Source organism: Pinus tabuliformis, chromosome Q (assembly GCF_031772625.1).
Source record: "Pinus tabuliformis cultivar Carrire ecotype Pingquan chromosome Q, CPIR1, whole genome shotgun sequence".
Lineage (NCBI taxonomy): Eukaryota > Viridiplantae > Streptophyta > Pinopsida > Pinales > Pinaceae > Pinus > Pinus tabuliformis.
This window is the reverse complement of record NC_142296.1, coordinates 1,237,058,099-1,237,084,026: the sequence shown is the minus strand read 5'-3', so window position 1 is coordinate 1,237,084,026 and position 25,928 is coordinate 1,237,058,099. Positions and strand designations below refer to the sequence as shown.

The 25,928-nt window shown below is 38.6% G+C and overlaps 1 protein-coding gene across 1 annotated transcript in view; it reads right to left on the bottom strand.

The window, feature by feature from the left end:
- The window catches only part of LOC149224285 (uncharacterized), a 657,847-nt gene that overhangs the window by 382,418 nt on the left and 249,501 nt on the right, over window positions 1-25,928 (bottom strand). Inside the window, exon 6 of the mRNA XM_089388141.1 lies at window positions 8,504-8,674. Coding sequence (XP_089244267.1) covers window positions 8,504-8,674 — 171 coding nt within the window. The remainder of the gene's footprint in view (window positions 1-8,503; window positions 8,675-25,928) is intronic.

Sequence of the window (25,928 nt, the reverse complement as noted above, 5' to 3'; positions counted from 1 at the left end):
AGATCGCTTATGTAAGAATTCTCAACTCAAACAAAATGTCCTTTTGGAATTACACACTTCTTCTATAGGAGGACATTCAGGTTCTTGAAGACATACCATAGGATCAAGAAACATTTTTTTGGGGAAGGTCTCAAAGAAGATATGCAAAAATTTGTGGCAGGATGTGTGGTATGAGAGACTATAAAGACCACAATTCTCCTTCAACCATTAGCCATACCAAGACAGCATTGGGAAGAAGTTGCAATGGATTTGATTACAAGTTTACCCAAATTTGAAGGAAAGAGTGTTATTATGGTAGTGGTAGATCAAATGAAAAAGTATGCTCACTTTTTCTCTCTTTCTCGTCCTTTTGAAGAAAGTACTATGGCAAAAACATTGATGGAAACAATCCAAAAGCTATAGGTAATAGCAAATATTAGGTGATAGAGATCCAATTTTCACTGGAAATTTTTGGAATGAATTATTTCCTTGTTTGGGTACTCAATTGGCTCACAACTCATCTTACCATCCTCAATCTAATATGAAAACTAAAATTTCCAATAAGTGTTTAGAAGGATATCTATGTTTCTTTGCATCTAATAAGTAAACAAAATGGGTCAAATTCTTTCCCTTGGCAGAAAGGTGGTACAACACATTCTTCCATACTTCATCAAAAATGTCACCATTTATAGCAATTTATGGATATCATCCTCCATCCATCACATCACCCTTGAAAAGGACTATAAAATCTCAAGCAGGAGAGGACCACATGCAACACCAACAAGAGGCTCTCAAACTATTGAAGGACAAGTTAGTTATGGCACAAAATAGGATGAAATAACAAGTAGATCAACATTGTAGTGAAAGGGAATTTGAAGTGGGGGATTGGGTATTTGTGAGACTACAACCTTATAAATAGATATCCCTCAATCAACAAAGTAGAACAATAAGTTAGATACGAGCTATTATGGCCCCTATAAGGTGTTGCAGAGGACTAAAAGTATGGCTTAAAAATTAGAGCCACCTCCATCTTCATGTGTACATTCAATCTTCCATGTTTCTTGCTTAAAGAAGATAATCGGTGATAAGATCCTAGTCTAGACTTCAAACTATTCTACCAGAGATAAGTGAAACAAGTACTAGAACTAGAGACGATTTTGGAAACAAGGACTAAGAAGCTAAGAAATCAAGCAATTATTGAGTACCTCATCAAATGGAAGAACCTACTAGTGGAAGAAGCAACATGGGAAGATGAGTTGTTCATGCAAAAACACCCACAGATAGTCAAGTGTTGAGGACAACACTTCTTTGAAGGGGAGGGGCATGTTAAGCCCTATATAAGCCCCATTTTAACCCAAAAACCCCTTATTAAGCCCTAGATATTGAGTGATTACATTTCTATTGTTATATTGTTATGTAGGTTAGAACCCCTCATGGTCCCATTTTATTATAATTGTACCCTTTGTCTCATATATATATATATATATATATATATATATATATACTAAGGAGAACTAGTCTTAGGATCATAAAATATGTCTTTGTTGTAGAAATTTTGAATAATTTAACACATATTCACAGAGATTATCCTGATCATACAATTATAAGCGGAACATGTATAATACATAATCTCCTCTACGTTGATCATCAATTTACAGAAGCAGAAACATCCACAGGCACACATAGAAGCATCAATCAAACTCATAAACACAGTATGTATCCCGGGGAAAGCATCTCGCTAAAAACCCCACACTATCTGTATATTATATTGATTGAATCATGTAACAATACAAAGCATAATACTTCTCACAAGTATCTCCACCTGTTACACACAATACAGCTCAGATTTGATCTCCAAATCTCTCCCGCTGCTTGCCTGCCTCCACTGCTCAAACCTGCTCGAGAACTGATGAGAATAGCTTCCCAAACTCGATTTTACACTGCAAAATAGTCACCCACACTATGTTGGACGTGAGCAACAGCTATAATATCATGAAGATACGTGAGCAAACTCATTGGCATACTCAATCCTTTGATTGTGCAAATCATCATGCACAGTTATAGTCACAACTGATAGCAATCTGATCCTCTAACACCTGTCCCTGCTGAACTGAACATGCACTGACATGAAACTGAGTTAACTGATGTATTCTATAGTTGCATTATGAGTTAATAACTTGTGAATTAATTAATAACTAATTCACCCAACTCATCTTTAGTCTATTGATCAGTTAGACTAAATACAACCAGTTTAACAAAGCTAAACTGAACACAACTCCATCAACTGTACCTCCAGTCCACTAAACTCAACTCACTTGAGTTCTAACTGAAGTCATGCATGCAACAACTCAACTGATTCATAAGAAAAACGAATTTCCTTCTGACAGCTGCATGTGCCACTTTCGTAGCTCAAACTGAAGTGCTCCAAGAGAATAAGATTAAGTTTATAGTCCAAATATTATTGTGAGATAATAATATTTGACTTTTCTATTTTTGACTTTGATCACTCACACTGTGATCACTCACACTGTAATCACTCACACTGTGATCACTCACACTTTCATCAAAAATAGAAGTCCATCTATTTTTCCCAACTTGATCAATCATCCATAGACATGATCCATATGTCTAAAAATAGACATAGTCTAAAAATAGACTTGCGCCAAAAATAGCCTGCGGGCCCACTTAGTGAAGGCGACTCTTTTCACTAAGCTCCATCATCTTGTTGCACTCTCAACAAGCATTTCTTGTTGCACACTTTTCAACATTTGTTCATTGTATATATTGTAATAGGATGTTTCCCCCTCGAAGAGGAACTGTAATTATTGGTTTCTTATCGTTTTGAGGGTCATAACATGGTCAAAGCAATTACAGCAGCAAGAACCCCATATGTGCCCCCAGGGGAACATAAGTTGAGGTTAATGATTTTAGAAAGACAAGTGGCCGATATTAATGTGCAAAGGGAAAGTATGAGGAAGACATGGGTGAGGGAAGTTTGTTCTCTTTTTATGGATGGATGGATAGACATTGCCAAATATCCACTTATCAACATTATAATGACATTTTGAGAGGGGCCTTTCTTTCTAAGAGCTATTGGTTGTTTTGGAAAGTGAAAAGATGCAACTTTCCAATTTTAGCTTCTTCGTGATGTTATAGAGGAGGTTGGGCCTACAAATGTTGTACAGGGTGTGCAAGATGCAACAACAGTGTGTTGATCAACTGGATTAATGATTCAGAGTAAATACAGGCATATTTTCTAGACCCCTTGTTGTGTGCATGCACTCAACAGTGCACTAAATTTCATTGGAAAAATTGAGTGGGTATATAACTTGGTGATAACTGCAAGAAATGTGCAAATGTTTATTTTCAATCACCACACCTCCACAACCATGTATATGTGAGGAAGGAATTCCTCCTTAGTTTGTGTAGCTCATATAGGTGTTCTAGTCTTAGGTGTTGATTTGTGGTAGCATATGATGTGCTCGAGCCATGAAAATTGGTGGAAAGGCTAAGGCACATGAGATCTCTAAGGCCCAAAAATCGTTTGGGGAAATTCCACCCGATTGGAGAGATATTAAAATAATTAATGGGGTTCCTAAGTCCAGTGGTGTACAGGGACAAGGTGCGACGTATGGTGGCATGTCGAGGAGTGCGGCAATACTAAGTGGTATGTAGTGGCAGATGATGCAGCGCAACATGCACTTGGAGCGTTGTCTCTAAGGAGACTTATGGACAGGGGCATTACGTGTACCATTGGATGCAACCCACATAGCATCGATGAGGACACTATTGAGCATATGGGGACACCATGTTTAGTGGAGACAGACCTTCAAGGGGGTTATCAGTAGATTCGAGACAAAGAGAGGGTCGTCCGTAGGATTACTCTTGAGCATTCCAGCAGACTCTTGATCATACCCTTTGGGACATATGCACCCATCCTCCTCCGGTGTTGCTTACAGTCGCAGAGTGTTTGGTCGTTGCCCATTGACACCTTCCATTCAGACAGCAAGGCGAGGGAGGCTCACCCTAGGCAGTTGGAGAAGATACCACGTGTCATGGGCTGGGAGGAGATTCTCCAGTTGAGACATTTGGTAGGTGCATGAGTTGACGGATACAGGCTTAGGGATGGCGTGGTTGATTGTCGAGGTAGCCTATGTTCCACCCTTGGGCTCACACTTGGTGAGGTGACCAAGAGGGAGTTGCATGGTGCTTTTTTGTTTTAACAACTAGGCATTAGGTGAGCATGAGGTGCGGGGCATGGTAGTCCTAGCTAGCAGGGTGATGCCTAGGCTTCCGACGGTACCCGGGCACATAATCAGGAGTTGGGACAACAGATCTTGCTGTGTGATTTGGCAGGCACAGAACAGTTGGTTATTCACAACACAAGTCCTTGACGCTCGGTGCCTACCTATTGGATACTTACAGGAGTCATAGATGGGGCACAAAGGAGTCCCAATAGCTAGTAGCATATCACAGCAACAGGCAGAGAGGATTGGGGGTTGTGGACCTCCAATAAGGTTATGGGATCCAGGGATCCAGCGGATTGGTGGGATACTCCACTCCTCCGTGAGCCTGGTGAGGATAACAGGCGAATTGATTCATTCACAGGGAGACACATGGGGAGTCACCAAAGCCCTCACCATAGGGCGAGGTTGATTGTCGCTCAGGGTTGGGGCCAACCTTGGAGTAATAGGCATTGGCACTATCAAGGCGCTTTGGCAGGTTGGGCCAAACCTCAATCATTGCATAGATTGTGGCCGAGATTTATATGAGAGGAGGCTCTGGTACGAGCATGCTAGACAATTACTGATGACCAAGGTGTCGCGGGGTCAACAAGATAGTTTCTTGCTACGATGGGCATGGGGCCCTAGCGTCACAGTACTTAGCGATTCAGCTACCCATATGGGTGAGATGGTTTATATAGGGGAGGGTAATCCAGATTTTCCACCGGGTTTCAGTGATTCACTGATGGCGTGGGAGACTTCATCAGCATGGTAGGTTGGCCAACAAGAGGATTTAAGGAGGAGCTCATGAAGGAGAGACTTTATTCGCATAGGGGATGAGTTGAATCCTCAGGGGCCCACCATCAAAGTGCATGAGGTGGACTATTCGGTAGGGAAACTTCATGAGGATTTGGACAGAGTTTTACATCGTCAGGATGATCTACTTATTGGCGGTAGATAGAGGGGTTCTAACACCCATATCTGGCAGGATAGTGAGTGGAGGAAGGGGCACTTCACGTTGATCAGTTTGGCCTGGGATCCCGGTATCAAGGGACTCCTTCACTATAGGATAGTACATCGATCAGGGACAATCTGATGGCACATTTGGGACACTGGTAAAGTTTACAGTGATAGTGGAGATCCACATTCAGAGAGGGTGCTTGTTCAGGCATTGCTTGAGGACAAGCAATTTTTGGTGCGTTGGAGGAACTTGCCGGATGAGGATGCCACCTGGGAGGGTGAACACATACATGAGCATCTAGCGCTGAAGTTGCTTGGGGACAAGCAAAATTTAGGAGGGGAGAACTATAATATCCCTTCCTAAATGAAATTGTTACAGGCAATTTTGACAACTTTAGAAGCATGGGACCCATGGGAATTTTGGAGAGAGACCGTGAAAGGAAAATGGTGGTCGAAATGTCTTGTTGGCCAATCATGGGGGCCACCAACATGAGGAAATACACACCACTTTAGAGGGAAGTTCAAATGGCTAGAAAGGGAGGGTCGAATTGCTAGTTGGAGGGGGCCCACATGGGAAAAGAGGCTCACGATTTATAAATAGAGGAGACCCAACCTCATTTGGTATCTTTTGACATATTGAACTCAACCTTAGTTTCTCGAGCTGCTTAGCCAGGTCACTCGTTGTTTAGCACGAGCTCTCCAAGCAGAGAACTCACCCTCTCTTCGGTGGACCACGAGTGCCACCCTAGTGAGGTTTCTTTGTATCATTCCAGGAGATTACAAGGGGATATTTAGAGCCCCAACTCAGCGATCATTCAACCAGTGCGTACTAGGAGGACGCAGTAGATAATTCAATGGCCTTCCAGGGAGAAATTGTTGGAGGAGTTTGGTGAAGGAAGTACAGGGGAAGACTAGCCTTTGGGTGGATTTTGGGAGTTGTATATTGTTGTTTGAGAGCAATGTGATTGACAACACTTAGGGTCTGCGCAGGAGCTTCTCACTGGGCACACGTGGGAATTTGTGGGTCAGTTTGTGGAGTGAGTATTTGCCAGGAGAGATAAGGGGAAGTTCGGGGAAGATTATCTCAGCCATTTTGGTGTGTTTTGGAGGGCTTATTCTGGAGTTACAGGCAGGTCGTACATTTCAGCAGTTGGAGGAGGACGTGGCTCTTGGGAGGCCAAATTTCTGGGGTCAAAACCAGGCCAAACCCTTTCTAGGTTTTTATGGGTTTATTGAGGAGAGGCCAAGATTAATTTGGCAGAATTTTCTGGGCATATTTGAGGGGTCAAACAAGGGTCCTAACTCAGCCAACAACTAGAGGAGCTAGGGGAATTTGGTCTGAAATTCCAAGGTCAACATTTGGCCAATTTCTTCATGGGTTATTCTCAGTATTTGGTGGAGAGGTCGGGGTTAATTTCCCAGAATTTTCTGAGCAATCGAGGTGGGGTTTCCAACAACATCTTTGCAACAGACAACACAATTTCACAATGTAGCACAGGGCATCATTGCAATAGCTATTTCTACCATCTTGGCTTGACATATTATCACTTGGGCTTGATCATGCTTGCCATTGAGGCAAGCACAAGTGCACCTCTTCCACATTATTGTAATTTGCTCCCAGATAAAAATAAAACGGCTCAACTGATGGTTATTTATGGACTTTCGATGAGTGTGCTTTGAATGTTTCAATTTCCTGGTGTTGTTTCTATTGTTTGCTTTGCTTATCATTGTTTTTCCTAGTTTGGAACATTACAAACATGGTTTGGTTGGAGTTTCATTGGTTACTCAAGAGAGTGACTCTAAATCAAATAGCAACATTCCCATTGATGGTCTTGATGACTTCATGCAACAAATGGATGTAGAGGACCAATCATTGATATTGAGTCCTTGATATTTATTTTATTTTCAATGCTCAATGTCCATTTTTAATTTTCATTTTTAACTTTTGAGTCGTGACTATAGATATTGATGACCTTAAACTGATTCTTGACTCATCACTCTTTACTATTTTTGAGTTCGAGACTTTGAGTTATATCAATTTAGTAATTTACTATTCCAGTCTTCATACTTCACGATCTAGTATAGTCTAATTTGCTTTCAATTTAGATTCTAGAATGATGCATGATGAATTTAATTTCTAGATCAATTTGGATTCTACAATGTTGAACGATGAATGATGAACATGGATCAACGTATTTCATTATTGAATTTTATTACTGAATATTGTGGTGTATGGATGAATGATGAGTATGTCAAGTGAATGATGTATGTATCATTATGAATGATGATTATGGATCATTGTATTTCATTATTTAATTAAATTATGTGTGGATCAGTGTATTACAATTGGTCTATTTATGCTTTTATTATTGAATATATATATAATTATAAATTATATATCCCAACATCCCCTTGTCCCTCCGAAATTTCCCTAAAATTTGAGGGTACTCCCACACGTTCCATCTATGTGTCTCTCCACACCCGTGTACCCCAATCCTAGAGTCTTGGTGAAACATAGTTTCTCAATATGACATAATGTCATAATGGTGTAGGCATTTAGGGAATATAAGTACACTTCATCACAATACTGGCTGAATCTACACAAATTCGCATGGGTCTTTCTTGGAATATGGGTTGCTTTGATAATTAAATTAAGCCTATTTATATATAATTAAAAATTATATATCCCAACATGCCCCTGTTCCCCTGAAATTTCCCTAAAATTTGAGGGTACTCCCACACGTCCCATCTATGCATCTCTCACACCCGCATACGCCAGTCCTAGAGTCTTGGTAAAACATAGTTTCTCAATATGACATAATGTCATAATGGTGTAGACATTCAGGGATATAAGTACACTTCATCACAAGATTGGCTCAATCTACACAAATTCGCATGGGTCTTTCTTGGAATATGGGTTGCTTTGATAATTGAATTAAGCCTATTTCCTCCTCATTCATAGTTGCCTTAATGTCGTACCAAAACTCAAAGTAGTCGTGAGGCAATCCAGCCATTTTATTTTATTATGGCATGAACTTCTGACTATTGCATTATCTAACAAAATAGATTAAACAAATTTCAAATTTTAATTTTGGAAGAATAAGGATTATATCGATGATTAACTTATATAACTACCATAAAATATCAGCAATAAATAAGTAAATTCATATATAGTCACTATACTTTGAATAGTACAAATAAAAAATGATGCCCTACTAAGTTACGAAATATAAATATGTCAACAGCATAGAAAGTGAAATCCAGAATACAACAGTGACGTAAATCATAAAATTATGTCCACAGACAAAGTCCAAGATATGAATTCATTGTTGGATGCTTACTGCAAGTGCTGTTGGCCCAACATGGCATGTCAAGTTTTGTTTTATTGGACCTCCATTACGAAATTCATCACTAGGAATGATGACCCAGAACCCAACCATGGGATCAAAGCTGATCCATCCATGGACTCTGTTCTCCCTATTCTCACATGAGTACTGGAACTTATCATCTACCTGCACATAAAATATTATTAAAAGAAAAAGTTCAGTCTCAGGATCTATAAAAGCCCCCTCTAATTTTACCAAGTTGCAGGCTAGCTCGTGTCCTCCATCAGGAACGAAAGAAAACAGAACACATGGAACAAGAGATTATAATAACATTAGAAAACAAAATAAGACAGATATCCATAGATTCTTTCTTTATATTTTATCAGTATAGCCTGCACAGTTAGCCCATGCATTTTATGGAAAAACAAGAATGGCAAATCTGGATGCTCGATTCTCTATGAATACATAAAAGTGTAATCCAAATCATATTTGGAGCAAACTAGAACTACTGAGCAAGAAAACGACTCGATGAAACTATAGAAAGACATAACATAATAAAACCAATTCCATTATCAAGCTACACAAATTTCAATTCGAGATTAAGGAATCACATCAATAATGGGTACAGAACAAATCCAAGATATCAAGAGTGATATGTTGTAAGAAACAGAGATTAGTCATAAAAAGATTCATGAAATGAAAAGAAAAAATACCATAGATGCATAGGGAGTTGTACAAGAAGAATGTTTCAGAAGCTCAACAAACTCAAATGCAAAGGGATTGGAAATGGAATAGTGGGAAACCCTTATAAATCTATATGGCATGGGATATTTATGACCTTGTAAGCCACACCTCCAATGTTAACTCACGCTTGAAAAATGGGTGGGGAGAGAGGGATTGTGAAGCACATTGGTTCAGGAGGTGTTCCCATTTAGAAAGCTGGCTCCTTTCAAGCACAAAGTGTGTTGATGGCTTTTGCTTCACCAAGGCTTGACTGTCAAGATCAGAATTCATGAAGTTCATGTTACAATTGCTGCATGCATGATGTGTTGTAGGAATGAATCATGAAATAGTGGAACATGTGTTTTGGAGATGCCTGTCTACCAAGATCTTTTGGACATGGTTTTGGGCTGAAATTCATGAATTTTTTACTTCTCTGGTTTGGAAAGGTCCTCTCCTGGGGGACACATGGCTGATTAGGGATGGCTGCAAATCTTTATGGCACATGATTTGGCTGCCAACTATTGGCTCCCTCTGGAAATACCAATGTAAAGCTACATTTGATGAGGAACGATGCCCTCTTAGCCTAGGGAAATTTAGGCTCTTTAAGCGGGATTTGGCTTTGCTTATGAAAACCAAAGGAAACTCCTTGTAATCTTGTTGTTAGACTGTTGTAATCTCTCTTTGTTCCACCATATAACTATTCGCTCCATGAAGCAATATATGATACATTTTTCAAAATAAAAAGCGAAAGGGTTAAAGATATTTTTTTAAAAGGAGAAATCAACCAGAACAAATGCATGCATGAAGCCAATTATTCTGAGAGGAATGATATAAAGAACAATTCCTTCTTATAGCTTTCACAGCCAATGAAGCCGTAAAGAAACACAAATCTTGAAGAGAGATTGTATTTACGAAAGAGAAACAATCAAAGTATGCCATATAAAGGTATTGCAAGGATTTTATCATTGATCATAGCCCCTAAGCTTGCCAAAATTCCCTTTCTTGAAATGGTAAAATGTGTGAGTCAATTGTAAACACATCGGTAAAATGTTTGGTCTAACCCACTCATAGAATCTTGAGTTAATACAAATTTGCAAACTTGACAACAACATATATCCTCAAAAGTTATTAAATTAAGTCAATTCACCTTAGGTCTCCAGGATTAGATATTTAAGTGAATCGAAAGTCATTTACTATTATTTGTCAATAGAATAACGACACTTGTTTACATGCACAATCATGCAATTTACCTGTTATTACTAGTTATCATGCACAATCTTGCAGTTTAGTTGTCCCTTAGATTGCCAAAAATGATGTGTGGAATCATTAAAAATCATTCTCAATTACATCAATTACTGTATTATATATATGCTTAGAAGTTGATAAAGACAAATTTTATTTCCAAACCTTTCATGTCTTAGGAGCTTGAGCTTGTGCATCCAATATTCCATGTCATTTGGTATCAAAGCAATGCTCTTGGCCTTGGAAAACCTCTTAGCAGACATTTTATTTTCCTTGTTCCTTTAGGTTCATGTTCTAGGAAACAGCATTGATGATTTCAGATTTGCATGCACATTTGATATTCCATATCATTTGGCATTCAAGAAATACTCTTGGCATGGGGAAATATCTTATCGGATCTTTTATCTACCTATTCCATGTTGGTTCACATTTTCAGCAACAACGTTGTCAATTGAAGGTATAAATTTACTTTATGTTAGAAGCTATTTCGTGGAAGCTACTGATTATGAGACAAATTGCAGCAATTTATATTGTGTTAAATTTATGGTTATTACAAGTGCATGTACTTATTTGCTTGTTCATGACTTACTATATGTAGTTCTAATTGTAGTGCCATATTTTCCTTCTTCAAAAGAGGAAAATGTTGATTTGGTGTAGCATCCGATGTGCTCTAGCCATGAAAATTGGTGGAGAGGCTAAAGCACATGAGATCTCCAAGACTCAGAAATGGTTTGGGCAGATTGTACCCGGTTTAGGAGATATTAAAATAATTAATATTTTTAATGTGGTTCCTAAGTCTAAACTTAGGAAAATTAAAATATTAATGGGTATTAATATAAAACTGGGTGAGAATGTTCTAAAAGACATGGATCAAGCCAAATCTAATCTTAGTTGTTGATTAGAGATTTAATCTCGACCGTTGAAGACTCAACAGGAAAAGTATAAGAGGAGGCTTGAGGGTCAGTTGGAGATACACCAGAGTGATCAGTCATTCGGTTTATTAGAGCAGGGTTGCTAAGTAAAGTCGAATCAGTGATCAGCAACGAGGGGAAATGAGCACTAGACAAAGAAGCAGAGATAGTGTTGAGAGACCAGTGCAGAGGCAAAGAGGCAGAGATAGTGCCGAGAGACTAGCACAAAGGCAGAGAGGCAGACGCAGAAGCTAGAGCGGGCCACGCAGAGCCCAGCAGAGACAGCATAGAGGCCAGAGGGTCTACGTCATCCACGCAAAGGGCAGCAGGAGTGACACAGAGGGTCCCAGAGGCTGTGCAGTGCCTCAGAGGGCTGACGTAGAGGGTTCTGAGGCTGACGCAGAGGTCGAGAGGGTTGACGCAGTGCTTAAGTGTTGCTGGAGAGGGTTTCATGGGGCAGGGTTTTTGAATACCTGCTTCTGAATAGAGAGGTATTATTGTCGGTTATTTTTCTTTATCGGGTGGGCCAATTTGGCACCCAGTTGTACTCAAGGATATACTGCATAATAATATAACCCTTAGAATTGCCACACTGGTTTTCTTGCATTGGGTTTTTTCCGGGACAAGTTGTTCAAAAATAACGGTGTCACTTATGTGTTTGCTATTTCTTTCAGTTGTTGATCTGTAGATGGTTGAGACTGTATTGTGTTTATTTCGATCTTTATATGTTTAAATAACTTGTTGGTAATTAACAAGTAGGAGAAATAAACTAGAAGAACACAGATAAAATTTCCAACGGATAGACTTAGAAATTTCAACATGGTATCAAAGCGTGATTTCAGATCATAGGAGAGATGAAGGCACTAGTTGAAGCAGAGCATTTGCAGCAGAAAACAACTATCCCGAGTGACAAAAGCGGCTCATTGCAGAAAGCGACAGAAGAAGGGTTGACGCAGATGGTCTGTGTCATTAGTCCGGGCCAGAGAGAGGCCAGTGCAGAGGTTGAGGAGGGTAGAAAAAGGCTCACGCAGAGCCACACAAAGACCAGGAGGGTTGACACAGTTGGCTGAGGGAGCATTTTTTCAAGTGTCGGGATTGCGCAGAGCCTAGAGGCTCAGTGCTTCAGTTGTTGGGGCATAGGAAGTTGTGGGCAGTTTGCGGGGAGTGAAGTTGGTGGGGTATTGTCGGCAGAATGGTACCTAACAGGGAAAAACCAAGGTAGAGGGAGTCACCACCAAGATGGATTTCTAACCAAGGAATCCGAATCAGTGTTGCAGATGCACAGAAGATCGGAGAGGTGCAACTTGATGATTGGCAGGAGGATTTCCAAAAGGGAAATCGAGACTCATAGAGAGTCTAACAGAGAACTTCCAAGCAGGAAGTAGAGAGACTCAGCAGGAGTCGAAGAGAGAACTTCCAGAGGGAAGTAGAGAGACTCGGAGGAGTCGACAAGAAGAGTAGAGAGATGGCCATGAATGGACTGATGGATCACAATAGGTTGGATGGGGCATCCAACTTTGTCATTTGGAAGGCCAAGATCTTGTATATTTTGTGTGCCATGAGTGCTCATGTACCTCTAGAGAATAGGTGGTGAGACATCGAGTTGTAGTCAGAAAGACTACAAGAGATGAGGGGTAGGATCCTTGAGGTACTCAACCTCTTGGATTATACCTTGCTATGGGAGCCCCAAAGAGAGAGTAGCAAGACTGGCAAATGTCGGTAGAGACGGATGTGGATGAAGCGGCAAAGAGTGCTACAGTGCAGGAGTCCCCAGGCAGCGCAAGGCTAGTAGGTTGCAGTGGTGTGAGAGGCACGGAGAGTGTTGCAACAGTGCAAGATGACACAAAGAGGTTTGCAGTAGTGCGAGATGCAGGGAGTCGTTGCAACAGTGCAGAGGAAGTAGAGGGAGCACTTGTTAGTGGCAGAGAGAGCTTCAGCATCGAAGTGTTTCTAGCCTGACAGGGATGTCAATAGTTGGGTGGATCAGTTACTTACTTCTTAGTAACTAAGTTGCAGTGCAGTAGCACGATGCAGCATGATGAGAGGGAGTTGCAATGCAGATGCAGTGTTGGGAGAAAGGACTAGCAGCAACACAGATGCAGAGGGAGTTATTGTACGGATACAGCAGTGGCAGTGGCAATGGCAGGGCCATGGGCAGTAGTACAAGAGGCAATAGTGAAGAGGATGTTGGGCGGGGAGGCCTAGCATTAGCACAAGTATCGATGTCATATAATCGGAGTAATGCTCAGTGAGGAGTATTACTAGAGCACAGTCCTCGCTAAGAGGGAGTGTTGATTTGGGGTAGCATCAAATGTACTCTAGCCATGAAAATTGGTGGAGAGTCTAAAACACATGAGATCTCCAAGACCCAAAAATGGTTTTGGCAGATTATACCCAGTTTTGGTTAATATTTGTAATGTGGTTCCTAAGTCTAAACTTAGGAAAATTAAAATATTAATGGTTATTAATATAAAACTGGGTGAGAATGTTCTAAATGACATGGATTAAGCCAAATCTAATCTTAGTCATTGATTAGAGACTTAATCTTGGCCGTTGAAGACTCAACAGGAAAAGTATAAGAGGAGGCTTGAGGGTCAGTTGGAGATACACCAAAGTGATCAGGCATTCGATTAAATAGATCAGGGTTGCTAAGTAAAGTCGAATCAGTGATCAGCAACGACGGGCAGTGAGTACTGGACAGAGAGGCAAAGATAATGCCGATAAGGCTGCGCAATGCCTCAGAGCGCTGATGAAGATAGTTCTGAGGTTGACGCAAAGGCCAGGAGGGCTGATGTAGTGCTTCAATGTTGCTGGAGACGGTTTCGTGAGGCAGGTTTTCTGAATACATGCTTCCGAATAGAGAGGTATTCCTGCCGGTTATTTTTCTGTATCGAGTGAGCCAGTTTGGCACCCAGTTGTACTCAAGGATATACTGCATAATAATATAACTCTCAGAATTGTTGTATCGATTTTCTCACATTGGGTTTTTTTGGGGATGAGTTGTCCAAAAATAACGGTGTCACTTGTGTGTTTTCTATTTCTTTTAGTTGTTGATCTGTAGATGGTTGAGACTGTATTGTGTTTATTTCGATGTTTATATGTTTAAACTTGTTGGTAATTAAAAAGTATGAGAAATAAACCAGAAGAATATAGATAAAATTTCTAACGGATAGACTTAGAAATTTAACAGAAAAAACAATCTACACATAAACTATAAATTTGGAAATTTTATTTGTTTATTAATGGAGAATGATCAACCCAAAATTAGGGAGCATCACATCTCTGTGATTTACCCTTTGGAGAGCTCTTTGTGGAAATTCCTGGAAATGTAGCAACTGGTATTTATTCTTCTAATTGATTAGTTATACAGTTTATTATGTTATAGAAAAATAACAAATAAATCACACTGCAATTTCTTCACAATAAAAACACTGCGGAAAATAAACTCGAAACTGAGAAAATATATGCACACACACAAATTGACACCGTTACTTTTGGACAAATGTCCCCGGAAAATCCCAATGTGGGAAAACCGGTGTAGCAGATGAGGGTTTTATTATTATTCTTCAGCGGCAAAAATGTGAGTACAATAACTGGATGCCAAACTGGTGATCCTCATCTCAGAAAATACTGGCAAAATTATTGAGGGATTTTTTCTCTTTTCCACAAACAATCCGACAATAATTTGGCCACTCGAACAAGCTCCCGAAACACCCCTGCGCAGGCTTCTACGCTGCCTGTAATATTCCTAATGGAATTATCCAATGATAAACAAAGCAAACATAACCAAAAACAAACAGAGATATACTCAAGCATCAGAACATCATTTTAAAGATAAAAACTGCACCGCTGAGCCATTTCATTAATAAATAAGAGACTACAATGAGATGCTGGAAAGAGTGCACCTAGGCTTGCTTAAGGCAAGCTAGCTAAGCCCAAATGAATAATAAGAAGTCCCTCTCAAATATGTTGTTGCTCTATCCCCTGGATTTGCATTGAACTGACCAAAAACACGTTGCTGGCTGAATGGATTTGCTACTAAGGCCCTCTCCAGTTCTCAGAAAATTTTGGGAAATTAATCCCAATCACTCCACCAAATACTCAAAATAACACACGAAGGAATTGGCCAATGCTTGACTTTGAAAATTCGTCCCTCTTTCCCCTAGCTCCTCTAGCTGCTAGCTAAGTTGGGACCACTATTTGACCCCTCAAATCTGCCTAGAAAATTCTGCCAAATTATTTCTAAGGTCCTTGTCAAAAACCCAGAAAAATTCAGAAAGCGTTTGTTCTAGTTTAGACGATCCAAAATTGAACCTCAAATGCTTGGCCTTCCTCTACAAGCAGAGATGTAACCTGTAGCAAATGTTTCGTTTTCTGCTTCGCTTCAATGCTGGAAATTCCCCCCAACACTTCCTTAAACTCCACCTCAAGTTCTAGCCCCTTCTCCCTTCACACCTCAACCTCCCAACGTGCCTCCTCTAGGAACTATGTAGTCCCTGCGCTACTACAGCGTTCCCTGCTACTGTCACTCGGCCTCCCTGCTGCCACTCCCCTGATGTTGTAACTCGGCCTTCATGTTGCTACTTTCTTTGCTGTTGTAACTCGACCTCCTTGCTATTGTAGCTCAAATTACTGTTGTTGTAACTCGACTCACTAATGTTGGTACGACTTGGGACGAAGTAGAACTCCCTCCTTGGAATGGCACTCGAATTCCACCAAAGTAAGGGTTGATATCTCCGCTCGGAGACACTCGTGTGTTAAACAACACTATAGACTTGGCTTCTGCTCAAGCATGCTATGTAAAAGACACAATTTCTAAATAGATGATTGAATGCCCAAAATGGGTGCCTCTTGCTCTACTTATAGTTCGTGGCTCCTTCTCTCCTTGTGGTCCCCACTCTCTCTCTCTTCCTACTTCGCTCTCCCTTCTCTTTCCTCTCTCTTCCAAGAGTTCAAGTTCCCTCCTTGGGTATCATTTCTCTTTCTTGTGGTCCCTACTTTCCAGTAGAGTTACAATATTCTCTTTTGCTCCTATGTCTTGGTGCTGGAATTTCATCCTATCTACAAACTCATCTCTAATGCTAAAAATCAAAATTGGGGATATTACATTGCCTCTACACAACCTATAACTCACACTACCGAAAATTGCTTCTGATTAAGAAGTCCTACCGATTGCTACCTATGGAAGTGATTTTCTAGCCCCCTGGAAAATTATCCTGACCTCCGGCACCTGAATCGACCTCCTCTCCAACAAAATTGAACTGCCTTAATAAGGCTTTGCACAAGCCCCTAGCCTCCTGTGGAATAACTCAGCCCCTCTCAGTTGACTCTTCCATCACTAGAAACCTCCACCCGAATCTCTACTGCTGCTCCTCTGCCTCTGCTATTGATCTCTAGCTTGAATTCTCTTCTTGACTGAAACTTTGCACTCTGGGAAATTCGATCTACCTAGATAACCCACTCACTCAATGTGTCTATATGCATCCCAATGTCCTTCTCTTATAATCTCTCGTTGGTGAACCAACAACCATGATTAGATCCCCATCAACGGCTAAGATCATCTCAAACTCCGTCAGTGTGAGCTTTTAGAACATTCCCACCTTTCTCAATTAATTGTTGTTAATTTATCACTTTTCCTAAGTTAGACATAGGAAATATTCAATGTTATGAAACCAGCTCAAGAAAAGATAGAAAAGAAAGATCAATGCCTTAGAATTCAGCCTCTTCGAGGGGGAAACCTCCTTTACATTACATAAATGAACAATTCTTGGATGATACAAATGAAAAGACCTCCTTTCTATATATAGGAGTCTAAGGGTTATAACATAATCAGAGCCGACATAACAATAATAATGTAAGGGCACAATAATAACAATAGTGGGCTTCTATGTGGCACAATAGTAACAATATGGGCACTACATGGGTACATCAATATAATAAGTGGGTTATACTAACAACAATAGGGGGTTACACTAGTAGTATAGGGGCCTAACATGCCCCTCTCCTTCAAAAAGCGTTGTCCTCAACGCTTGAGTAGTTCTTGATGCTTCTTTATAAAATTCTTGTCCTCCCATGTGGAATATTCAGCAGGTAAGTTCTTCCACTTGATGAAATACTCTGAAATTGATCGATTTCGTAGCTGTCGGGTTCTTGTTTTTGTGACTGCTCCAGGTTCCAATATGATTTTTCCTTCCTCTTCAATTTCTGACAATATTGCTTGAATTGGGATCTTTTGCAACTTTTGAATAAGTGGCCATACTTCTTCGTCCTTCTTCCATTCATCCCTTGCTTCGTTTATCCAATTTGGTTGGATAATATAAATAGCAAAAAACAATGCTTCCACATCCTCATCCTGGAAGAGTATTCTCATTCGGTAAGGTCGCCATTTTTTAAGTGCATGTAGTATTGCCAACATTTCCTTCTCATAAATAGCTTGCTTGAGATGTAGCAGTAAAAATACCCAATCACCTACATCAAAACATTTTTCACTACGATGTTGATCTACCTGTTGTTTCGTTTGATTTTGCACCGAAGTGGCGTTATCCTTTAAAAGTTGGAGAACTTGATGTTGATGCTCGATGTGATCTTTCTCTGCTTGAACCTTTTTCTTCTTGATATGTCCTTCTATCTTTTGAGGAGTGGTAATTTCTTCTCGTCCTTTACAAGATATGTTCGGATTCATTTCTTGATGCTTAATGTAATCTTTCACTTTTTGAACATTTTTCTTCTTGATGTGTCCTTCTATCTTGATAGTTTGAGGAGTGGTAATTTCGTCCATTGAATTACAAGATATGGTTGGATTCATTTCTTCTTTCTCGATGTGATCTTTCACTACTTGCACCTTTTTCTTCTTGATATGTCCTTCTATCTTGAGAGTTTGAGGAGTGGTAATTATTTCCAATGCTTTACAAGATATGGTCTGATTCATTTCTTCTTTCTCTGGGGTGGTGTCCTGGCGTATATCCTCTTCTTTTGATGTTTCTTGATCCTTTTCTTCCTCCTCTTCATATTCTATGTAAAATAATTTCTTCTCAGCACACCTATGACCTTTAGTGCATTTGCTATCACAATTGTAACAAAGCCCTTTTTCTCTTTTCTTCCAATTGTTGTGGTGTAACCCTTGTAGGTTGTGGAAGGATGGGAGAAACAACACTTCAATATTTATAGTTGTGAGGGGTATGCTTCCTGGTTTCCATAATTTTTCTTTCCATTATGTCACAAAGCCCTTTTACTCTTTCCAATTGTTGTGGTGTTGCTCTAAAGAAGGTGTTGCTCTTTGTATCCTCATAATGTGCTATCATTTCCTCCGTGAAAATTGACCACATAAAAAGTTTTTTACGAGAATAAAGCCCTTCATACCATAAAAATTGATCTGGTTCTAAATATGAAGATGAAATACATACCTTTTGTAACAGTTGTACACCATGTAGATCAAAATATTGCTCCATTTGAAGTATCCAATTTACCGGATCCTTGCCGTCAAACTTCCTCATCTTGCTTTTTCTTGATTTTAGGAGCTCGACCTTGAAACGACTGTAACTCTGTAATTTTCAATCACCTAGTTCTGAATTTGTGACCTGCAGTAGCCCTCTGTGTCCTCTTTCCAATGCCACAAGTCTGACCGAAATTGGATTCTCCAAGGAAGAGCTATGCGAAATCTCCCACAGTGACTTGATTATAGACTAGTCCAGTAGAGCGAACTTGTACGACGTGCCATGAGTCACTGTTTCGACCTTTGGATCTGAAAAACACTCACAAGAAACTACAGTCCGTCCTCTTTCTGTACCTTCTTACTAAACTTAAATCCGATGCTCAGAAAGAAAGTTATGACGATTTTCCCCAGGTCACCTGTTTTGAGTGTAATTCAGGAGTCTGCAAAAAGACCAACTTCCTCAGATCATATCTCCGAAAATATCGCGCAAAAAGCTCTGAAATTCGAAGCCAAGGTTCAGCGTGTTTTCTTCTCAAATGGTTTTTTTTTTCGACTTCTGAAACGTCACAGAAAAAAAGTTATAGCGAAAATGCCACAATGACTTGTTTGGAGCAGCGAAACCCTAGAATCCAAAGCTCTGATACCAAATGTTATGAAACCAGCTCAAGAAAAGATAGAAAAGAAAGATCAACGCCTTAGAATTCAGCCTCTTCGAGGGGGCAACCTCCTTTACATTACATAAATGAACAATTCTTGGATGATACAAATGAAAAGACCTCCTTTCTATATATAGGAGTCTAAGGGGTTATAACATAATCAGAGCCGACATAACAATAATAATGTAAGGGCACAATAATAACAATAGTGGGCTTCTATGTGGCACAATAGTAACAATATGGGCACTACATGGGTACATCAATATAATAAGTGGGTTATACTAACAAAAATAGGGGGTTACACTAGTAGTATAGGGGTCTAACATTCAATTATTGCTCAATTAACTTAATTGAGCTATCTCTAGGTGTTTTGTCTTGGAACCTTTTTTGGGTTTTGAAGATCTAGTGTTTCTTGGCCTCTCTCACCAAAGTGGAGACTATAACACCTATTCAATGCTACAAAAACTAACACTCCCTCTTAGCGACCAGTACTTGATTTAGATTTAGCAAGACTTATAGGATTCAATTAGATTTAAGCAATTGATACCATTGCCTTATGGAGTCAACTATCTTGCTAGGAAATTTAGGACCAAGTGATTGATTTGCAACTACTGCTTGAGTGAATAACTATCTTATATGAAGTGCAGATCCTAAAGCTAATGTGAGATGCAAGAATCTTGGTAAATTTTAGTTAAATGCCTATATAAGTTTTAACCCTTCGAGTCTGATTTCGTTGTAGTTGGCAAAGAGAAGATAACATGAAGCACACTAAGGTGTGATTTATGATACCTCTCCTGAAAATCTAACATGTTGGGTGCCTCCGACGTTGCATAGCGTTGTGGCTCTGACCACGGCAAGGTCACCGTTTTAAGTACTATTAATTGTAGGCTTCTCAAGCAAAGATGGATGGGTACCTATTGTTTTATCAACCAAGCTTATGCTTGGAAGTAAATTTTAATTATGCAGAACTAATATAATATGCAAATGCGAGATATGATTAGAAGATAAGATGAAGTTAGATTCAAGGATGAAAAGAGCTTATGCCACGATTTGCTTCAGAGTTATATATCAAAGCCCTTAATTGCCAAAATGAATGTTCACTTTACTAGACTAAAAGATAAACTTTTCAACAATATGCTTAAAATATCACAAATTAATGCCCAATTAAGCCACACATTTATCACTTCATTTTATCTAAACTCTTTCCAATGCAATGACAGGTCAAAGAGAACAAAAAATCTCTTCACAATTTAATGTCAATGTCAATTATATAGATGCTCAAAGATACACAGTTTAGGAAGCAAAGGATTATCACAATTCCATGCAAGAGTACTTAATAATTACTTGAAAAATTCACAAAAATTTAATCTGCAATAAATATCCAATAATTCAAGTAATTAACACCATGCTTAGAGTTAATTAACGACGGTCAATTTTAATAAATGTAAAGCATAAAAAAATGTTCAAAACCCCTAGCGTAAGCAATTAAATTTCGAGAATTAATTACCATGAAATTCAAATGCTAAACACTTCCAACAATTCCGGATTTAAAATAATTTTCTTAAATGTCTCAAATCCAAAAAAAAAAAAATTATTGTTTTCATATAGTCAAACTTTAGATATGATTTAAATGATATTTAAATGTGTTTTGACTATAGAGAGATTTTAAAAAAATTTACCCCTCAAAAGATTCCACTTTTAAGATTTGAAAAATCCCAAACCCTTCACACAAAAACCCCAAAAAGGAACTTTAGATTAAAAATTAAATTATTCCCTCGACAAATTTAATGTGATAAAGTTGGAGAAAAGAATTTAATGTGGCAAATGTAAAAATCAAAAGGGACAATTAAATTTTTAATGGGTCAAAGGCCACATAAAAATTTAAATTCAAATTTTGAAAACCCTAAAGTTTTATTTTTATTTTTAGATTTTAAATCCTTTTTTAAAAATTAAAGCCACTAAAAAAAATAAAATTTGAATTTTAAATCTTTTCAAAAAAAAAACAAACAAACAAAAATGAAAAAAAAAATGGTTTTATTTATTTCATTAGACTTTACTTAACCCTAAGGAGAAATTAAAAAAAAAATACAAAGGGAAATCGTGAATAAAGAGAATTGTTGCAACGCGAATGGAGGAAAGGAGGAGTCGACGGAGCAGAGAGAAACAAAAAATGTTGTCGCTCAGATTGTACAAGCATCACAATAACCACTCAGGGCGGGGGCTGTCACTCTGATCCACGCCCACTCCGTTCTAGCTGTCTTCCAACAACAGGCTACGGGGGGTAGTCCCTATGGAAATGAGGTGGAGGAAAACAAGTTGGGAACCAACTTGTTCGAGAGACACAGTTGAGTGGCCTAGCTACTTGGTAGAATTTAGCAAGATTAAGGATTTGATTAGATTTAATATTGAGACCAGTGCCTGATGGAGTCAAAACTTCTTGCTTATTAGAAATTATAGCCAAGTAACTAGATGGACAACTGTCGCTTATATGATGAACTAACCTATATGAAGATGCAACTCCTAAGAACTAGGTGTGATGCAAGGATCTTGGTTAATTTTAGATTAAATGCCTAATCTAAGTTGAACCTTTCCCTTAATTGTTTTGAGAAACAGTCTTTAGAGTAGGTTGTGAGATGGAAGCCAACGGAAAGTAGGCAGTGGCCTGATTAACGATACCTCCCCCTGTGTTCCAACCACCCAGTGTCTCCGACCCTACAGAGATTGTGGCTCTGACGACTGCAAGGTGAGTGTGTTAACCACTAAGAAGGGTTGAAACCCTCAAGTTAGATGAGAGAGGGTTATCCTAGGAGTCTATCAAGCAAGCTTACACTTGGAGGTAAGTTATTAAGTGAAAAACTAAGACTAGAATGCTTATGCAATGATTATGAGTGAAGTCACTTGATTTAAGATTGTTTAAGTGTTTAAGTACTTAAGTTATGATTACTCTTTATGACAACAATACTTATTACTTAACAACAATTAGAAGACAATCTTAAAAGAAGACAAGTGCTTAAGGATACAAGTTCTAATAAGAAATGAATCCACAAGATACTTCAACCAACGATATAAGTAAAAGGACTTAGAGCACCTATCCACAATATGCCAGTAACAATTATTCAAGATGTTCTTACGTGAATATCATAATGCCAATTAGATGTTAAGTGCTCAAAATTAATATTTAGGAAAGATACAATTAGAGTTCTTTTAGTGAGTCAACTTATTAGATGTGAATATTGAACTTTATAGCATATAAACTCACAAGGATAACACAATGTTAGCCACCTCCACAATATCAATGCTAGGAACAAGAAACAATAGAATGTACCAATATGAAAACACTTATGCAATTTATGTTCCAATGACCTCTTAATAAGCAACAAGTGAATGATATGAAAATAATAACAGACTTATAACAGCAGTGAGAAACTTATGAAATCAGTAAGAAAATCGCTTTAAACCCAAGAGATGACAATGCTATAGCAACTAGATTTGATCACTAAAGTGCCCAACAACTTGTCAAAGTGAAACAATTACTTTTAGCTTACTTGAAATGCAATTTTCAAAATTAGATCAGATCTAATATATCTTGTTACAACAATAAACAAATCAGCAAATCAGTGAGTTAGTGATGCTACAACAAGTGCCAAATATGCCCAAAACTAGGAAAAATTAGCCAAAACTGAAAAATGTAGTTTTTTGAGCATTTTTAGATGAATTATTCAGAAAATTACACATCTGATTCAGTGAGTTACGCAGAAAAATTGTAACAAGAGATCTAGACTAGATCTTTGATGTCCAAGTGGGAAAATTTTGAGATTTTTGAGTTATTTTGACCAACTTAGGATGATTTTAGGGCACTTATATCACTGTTATAAAATAAAATTTACAGGAGTAGAAAATAGTTAGAAAACTAAGGTTTAGAGAACAAACCCTAGGCCCAAGGCCTTGAACATCCTTTCGTCCAAATTTGTTGAAACTTTAGGATGAGCTTGCCACTTGAAAATCAAATTTTTTGAGGCCAAAAACCTACAAAACCACCAAGTATTCAGTCCAGAAAATCCAGAGATGTATTTAGGGCAAACTAGGGCCAAAGAGTGCCAACGCTAAGCTCATTAGGGCCAGCGTTGAGGGAAAAAGGCTAGAGGAATGTAGATCAGAGGTAAAAAATGGCCAAAGAGGGAAGAGCGAAGGGCATGAGAAAATCCCCAAAAGGCTGGATGCTAGAGGAAGGAGGCTCGAAAGGAGGCAACGACTAGGGTTTTAGGGTTGAAAATCCCACAGATAGCCCAAGGCATAGCCGTCTAGGGTCTCTGAAGAAGGCTGAGGCCTTCTTAGGCCACGTTAGGCCAAATTTGGCCTTAAACCCTTAGCGTAGGGGCTAGGAGGGGAGGCCAAGGCCTCTAAGGCTTATAGCTTGCCCTAAAAGGGTCTAAAATGTTGACGCAAGAGGCAGGAAGGATGACACAAAGCAAGAGGAGTAGGATGCTGGCCTTAGGAGGGTTGGATTTGGGCCCAGCTTGGAGAGGTTTGACTTTGACTTTCAGGTACAATAGGAAAATAAAATGGCCAAATTTGACTTTGACTTAACCACCAAGGTACAAGGGTCCTATTTTTCTTGAAATATCTAATATTCCCTTGGTGGAAGACCTCCAAAAATTAATTCTTTTGATATCCAAGAATTCTTCCACTTGGAGAATTTAATTTTCCTAGCAACTTAATTTTGACTCTAAATTAATCAATTTTCTGACTTAGGATTTAATTATTTTTGCCGAAAAGATTACTTAATTGATACTTGAGGGGATTTAATGTTTTTACCACCCTCTAATATTTTAACTATGGTGTCTAAGTATGAGGGACCATGCATTAAAATATTTTCTACATAAGATCTTTTACAATTCAACCCTCAAAGGGAGAATATCTGCTTGGCTTAGATCCTCGAATTACATACCCAATCTTTGACACAAAATGATCTAGTAGATCAAGTGATTTGTAATAAAATAATTTAGCCAACTAGGTTACATTATTCCCAAATCACATTTACATAAGACTCGACTAGAACGATAGGATTCACCTAATGTTGTGATGAAGAATTCCACCCTAGCTTTGGGGTGAAGTGGGAGGGAAAAAATTTGTTGACCATCTGTGTTTAGAAACACAGATGAGTTAGTGAGACAAAAAACCTCCTAGGATGAAATTGTCGCCAAAATAATAGGCTTACATTAGTGGTGCTAATGTTGTGTTAGGGATCCAATAGTTACAAACATTTGTAACAATGGCCCTTAATTTCCAAGACCTTTTCATAATATTTTTCTCAGAAGGATAAGAAATTGAGCTTAAAGGAATCCAAGGGAAACCCAGTAAAGTGATAAGCTCTAATAGCTTGAAAAAAAAGCTAAAAAGGGGGCACCAAGGCCTAGTGGCATAATTTTGTTCATTAGATGTTCAAACATCTATATCCTTTGCTCCACTGGATCTTCAAAAATAATAAACTAAAATTAAATTAAATTAAATTAACTATATAATTAGAAAATTAAAACAAATATAATTAATATAACCATAAAACCTAAAAGTAAAAAAGAATAATTAAATTAATTATATCTGTTGGCTAGGCATCTCTATATATAATTGGAAAAATAAGACCAGTCTTTCAATATTTTCACATCCTGAAGATGAACCACCGTTGCTGGTTCGAAACGTCAATGAAAAAGAATCCTTATGCGATGGATCCGGAAGATAATCTAAGCAAAGATCTTCAAAAAGTTATCAAAAATCATGCTAAGGTATATGGAGAAATGCCTAAGGGTCTTCCACCTATCCAAGGTCATGAACATGATATTCATTTGCAACTTGGAAGTGTAAAATCTAACATCAAGCCTTATAGATATCCATATCCAGACAAGAGTGAGATTGAGCATATGGTTTAGGAAATGTTAGAGGCAGACATCATTCAACCTAGCCAGAGTGCTTTCTCTTCACTAGTGGTGATGGTTACAAAAAAGATGGTTTATGGCATATGTTTCTAAACTACAAACAACTCAACAAAATGACAATTAAAGATAAGTTTCCTATTCTTTTCATTGATGAATTGTTAGATGAATTTCATGGAGAAAATTTCTTTACTAAGTTGGATCTTTGTTCTAGATATCATCAAATCAGAATGAGGCAAGAAGAAATTCCAAAAGTAGCCTTTAGAACACATAAAGTTCATTATAAGTTTTTGGTTATGCCATTTGGACTTACAAATGCTCCTTCAACATTTCAAAGCTTGATGAATTCTATTTTCAAACGATTCCTTAGAAAATTCATCCTTGTCGTTTTTGATGACATACTAATATAAGCAAATATTGAGAGCAACATTTATAGCATATTGACAGGCATTTGAAACTATTAGAAGAGCAACAACTATATGCAAATCCTTCCAAGCGTGCCTTTGGGGTTCAAGAAATGGATTATTTGGATCATATTGTATCACGTGA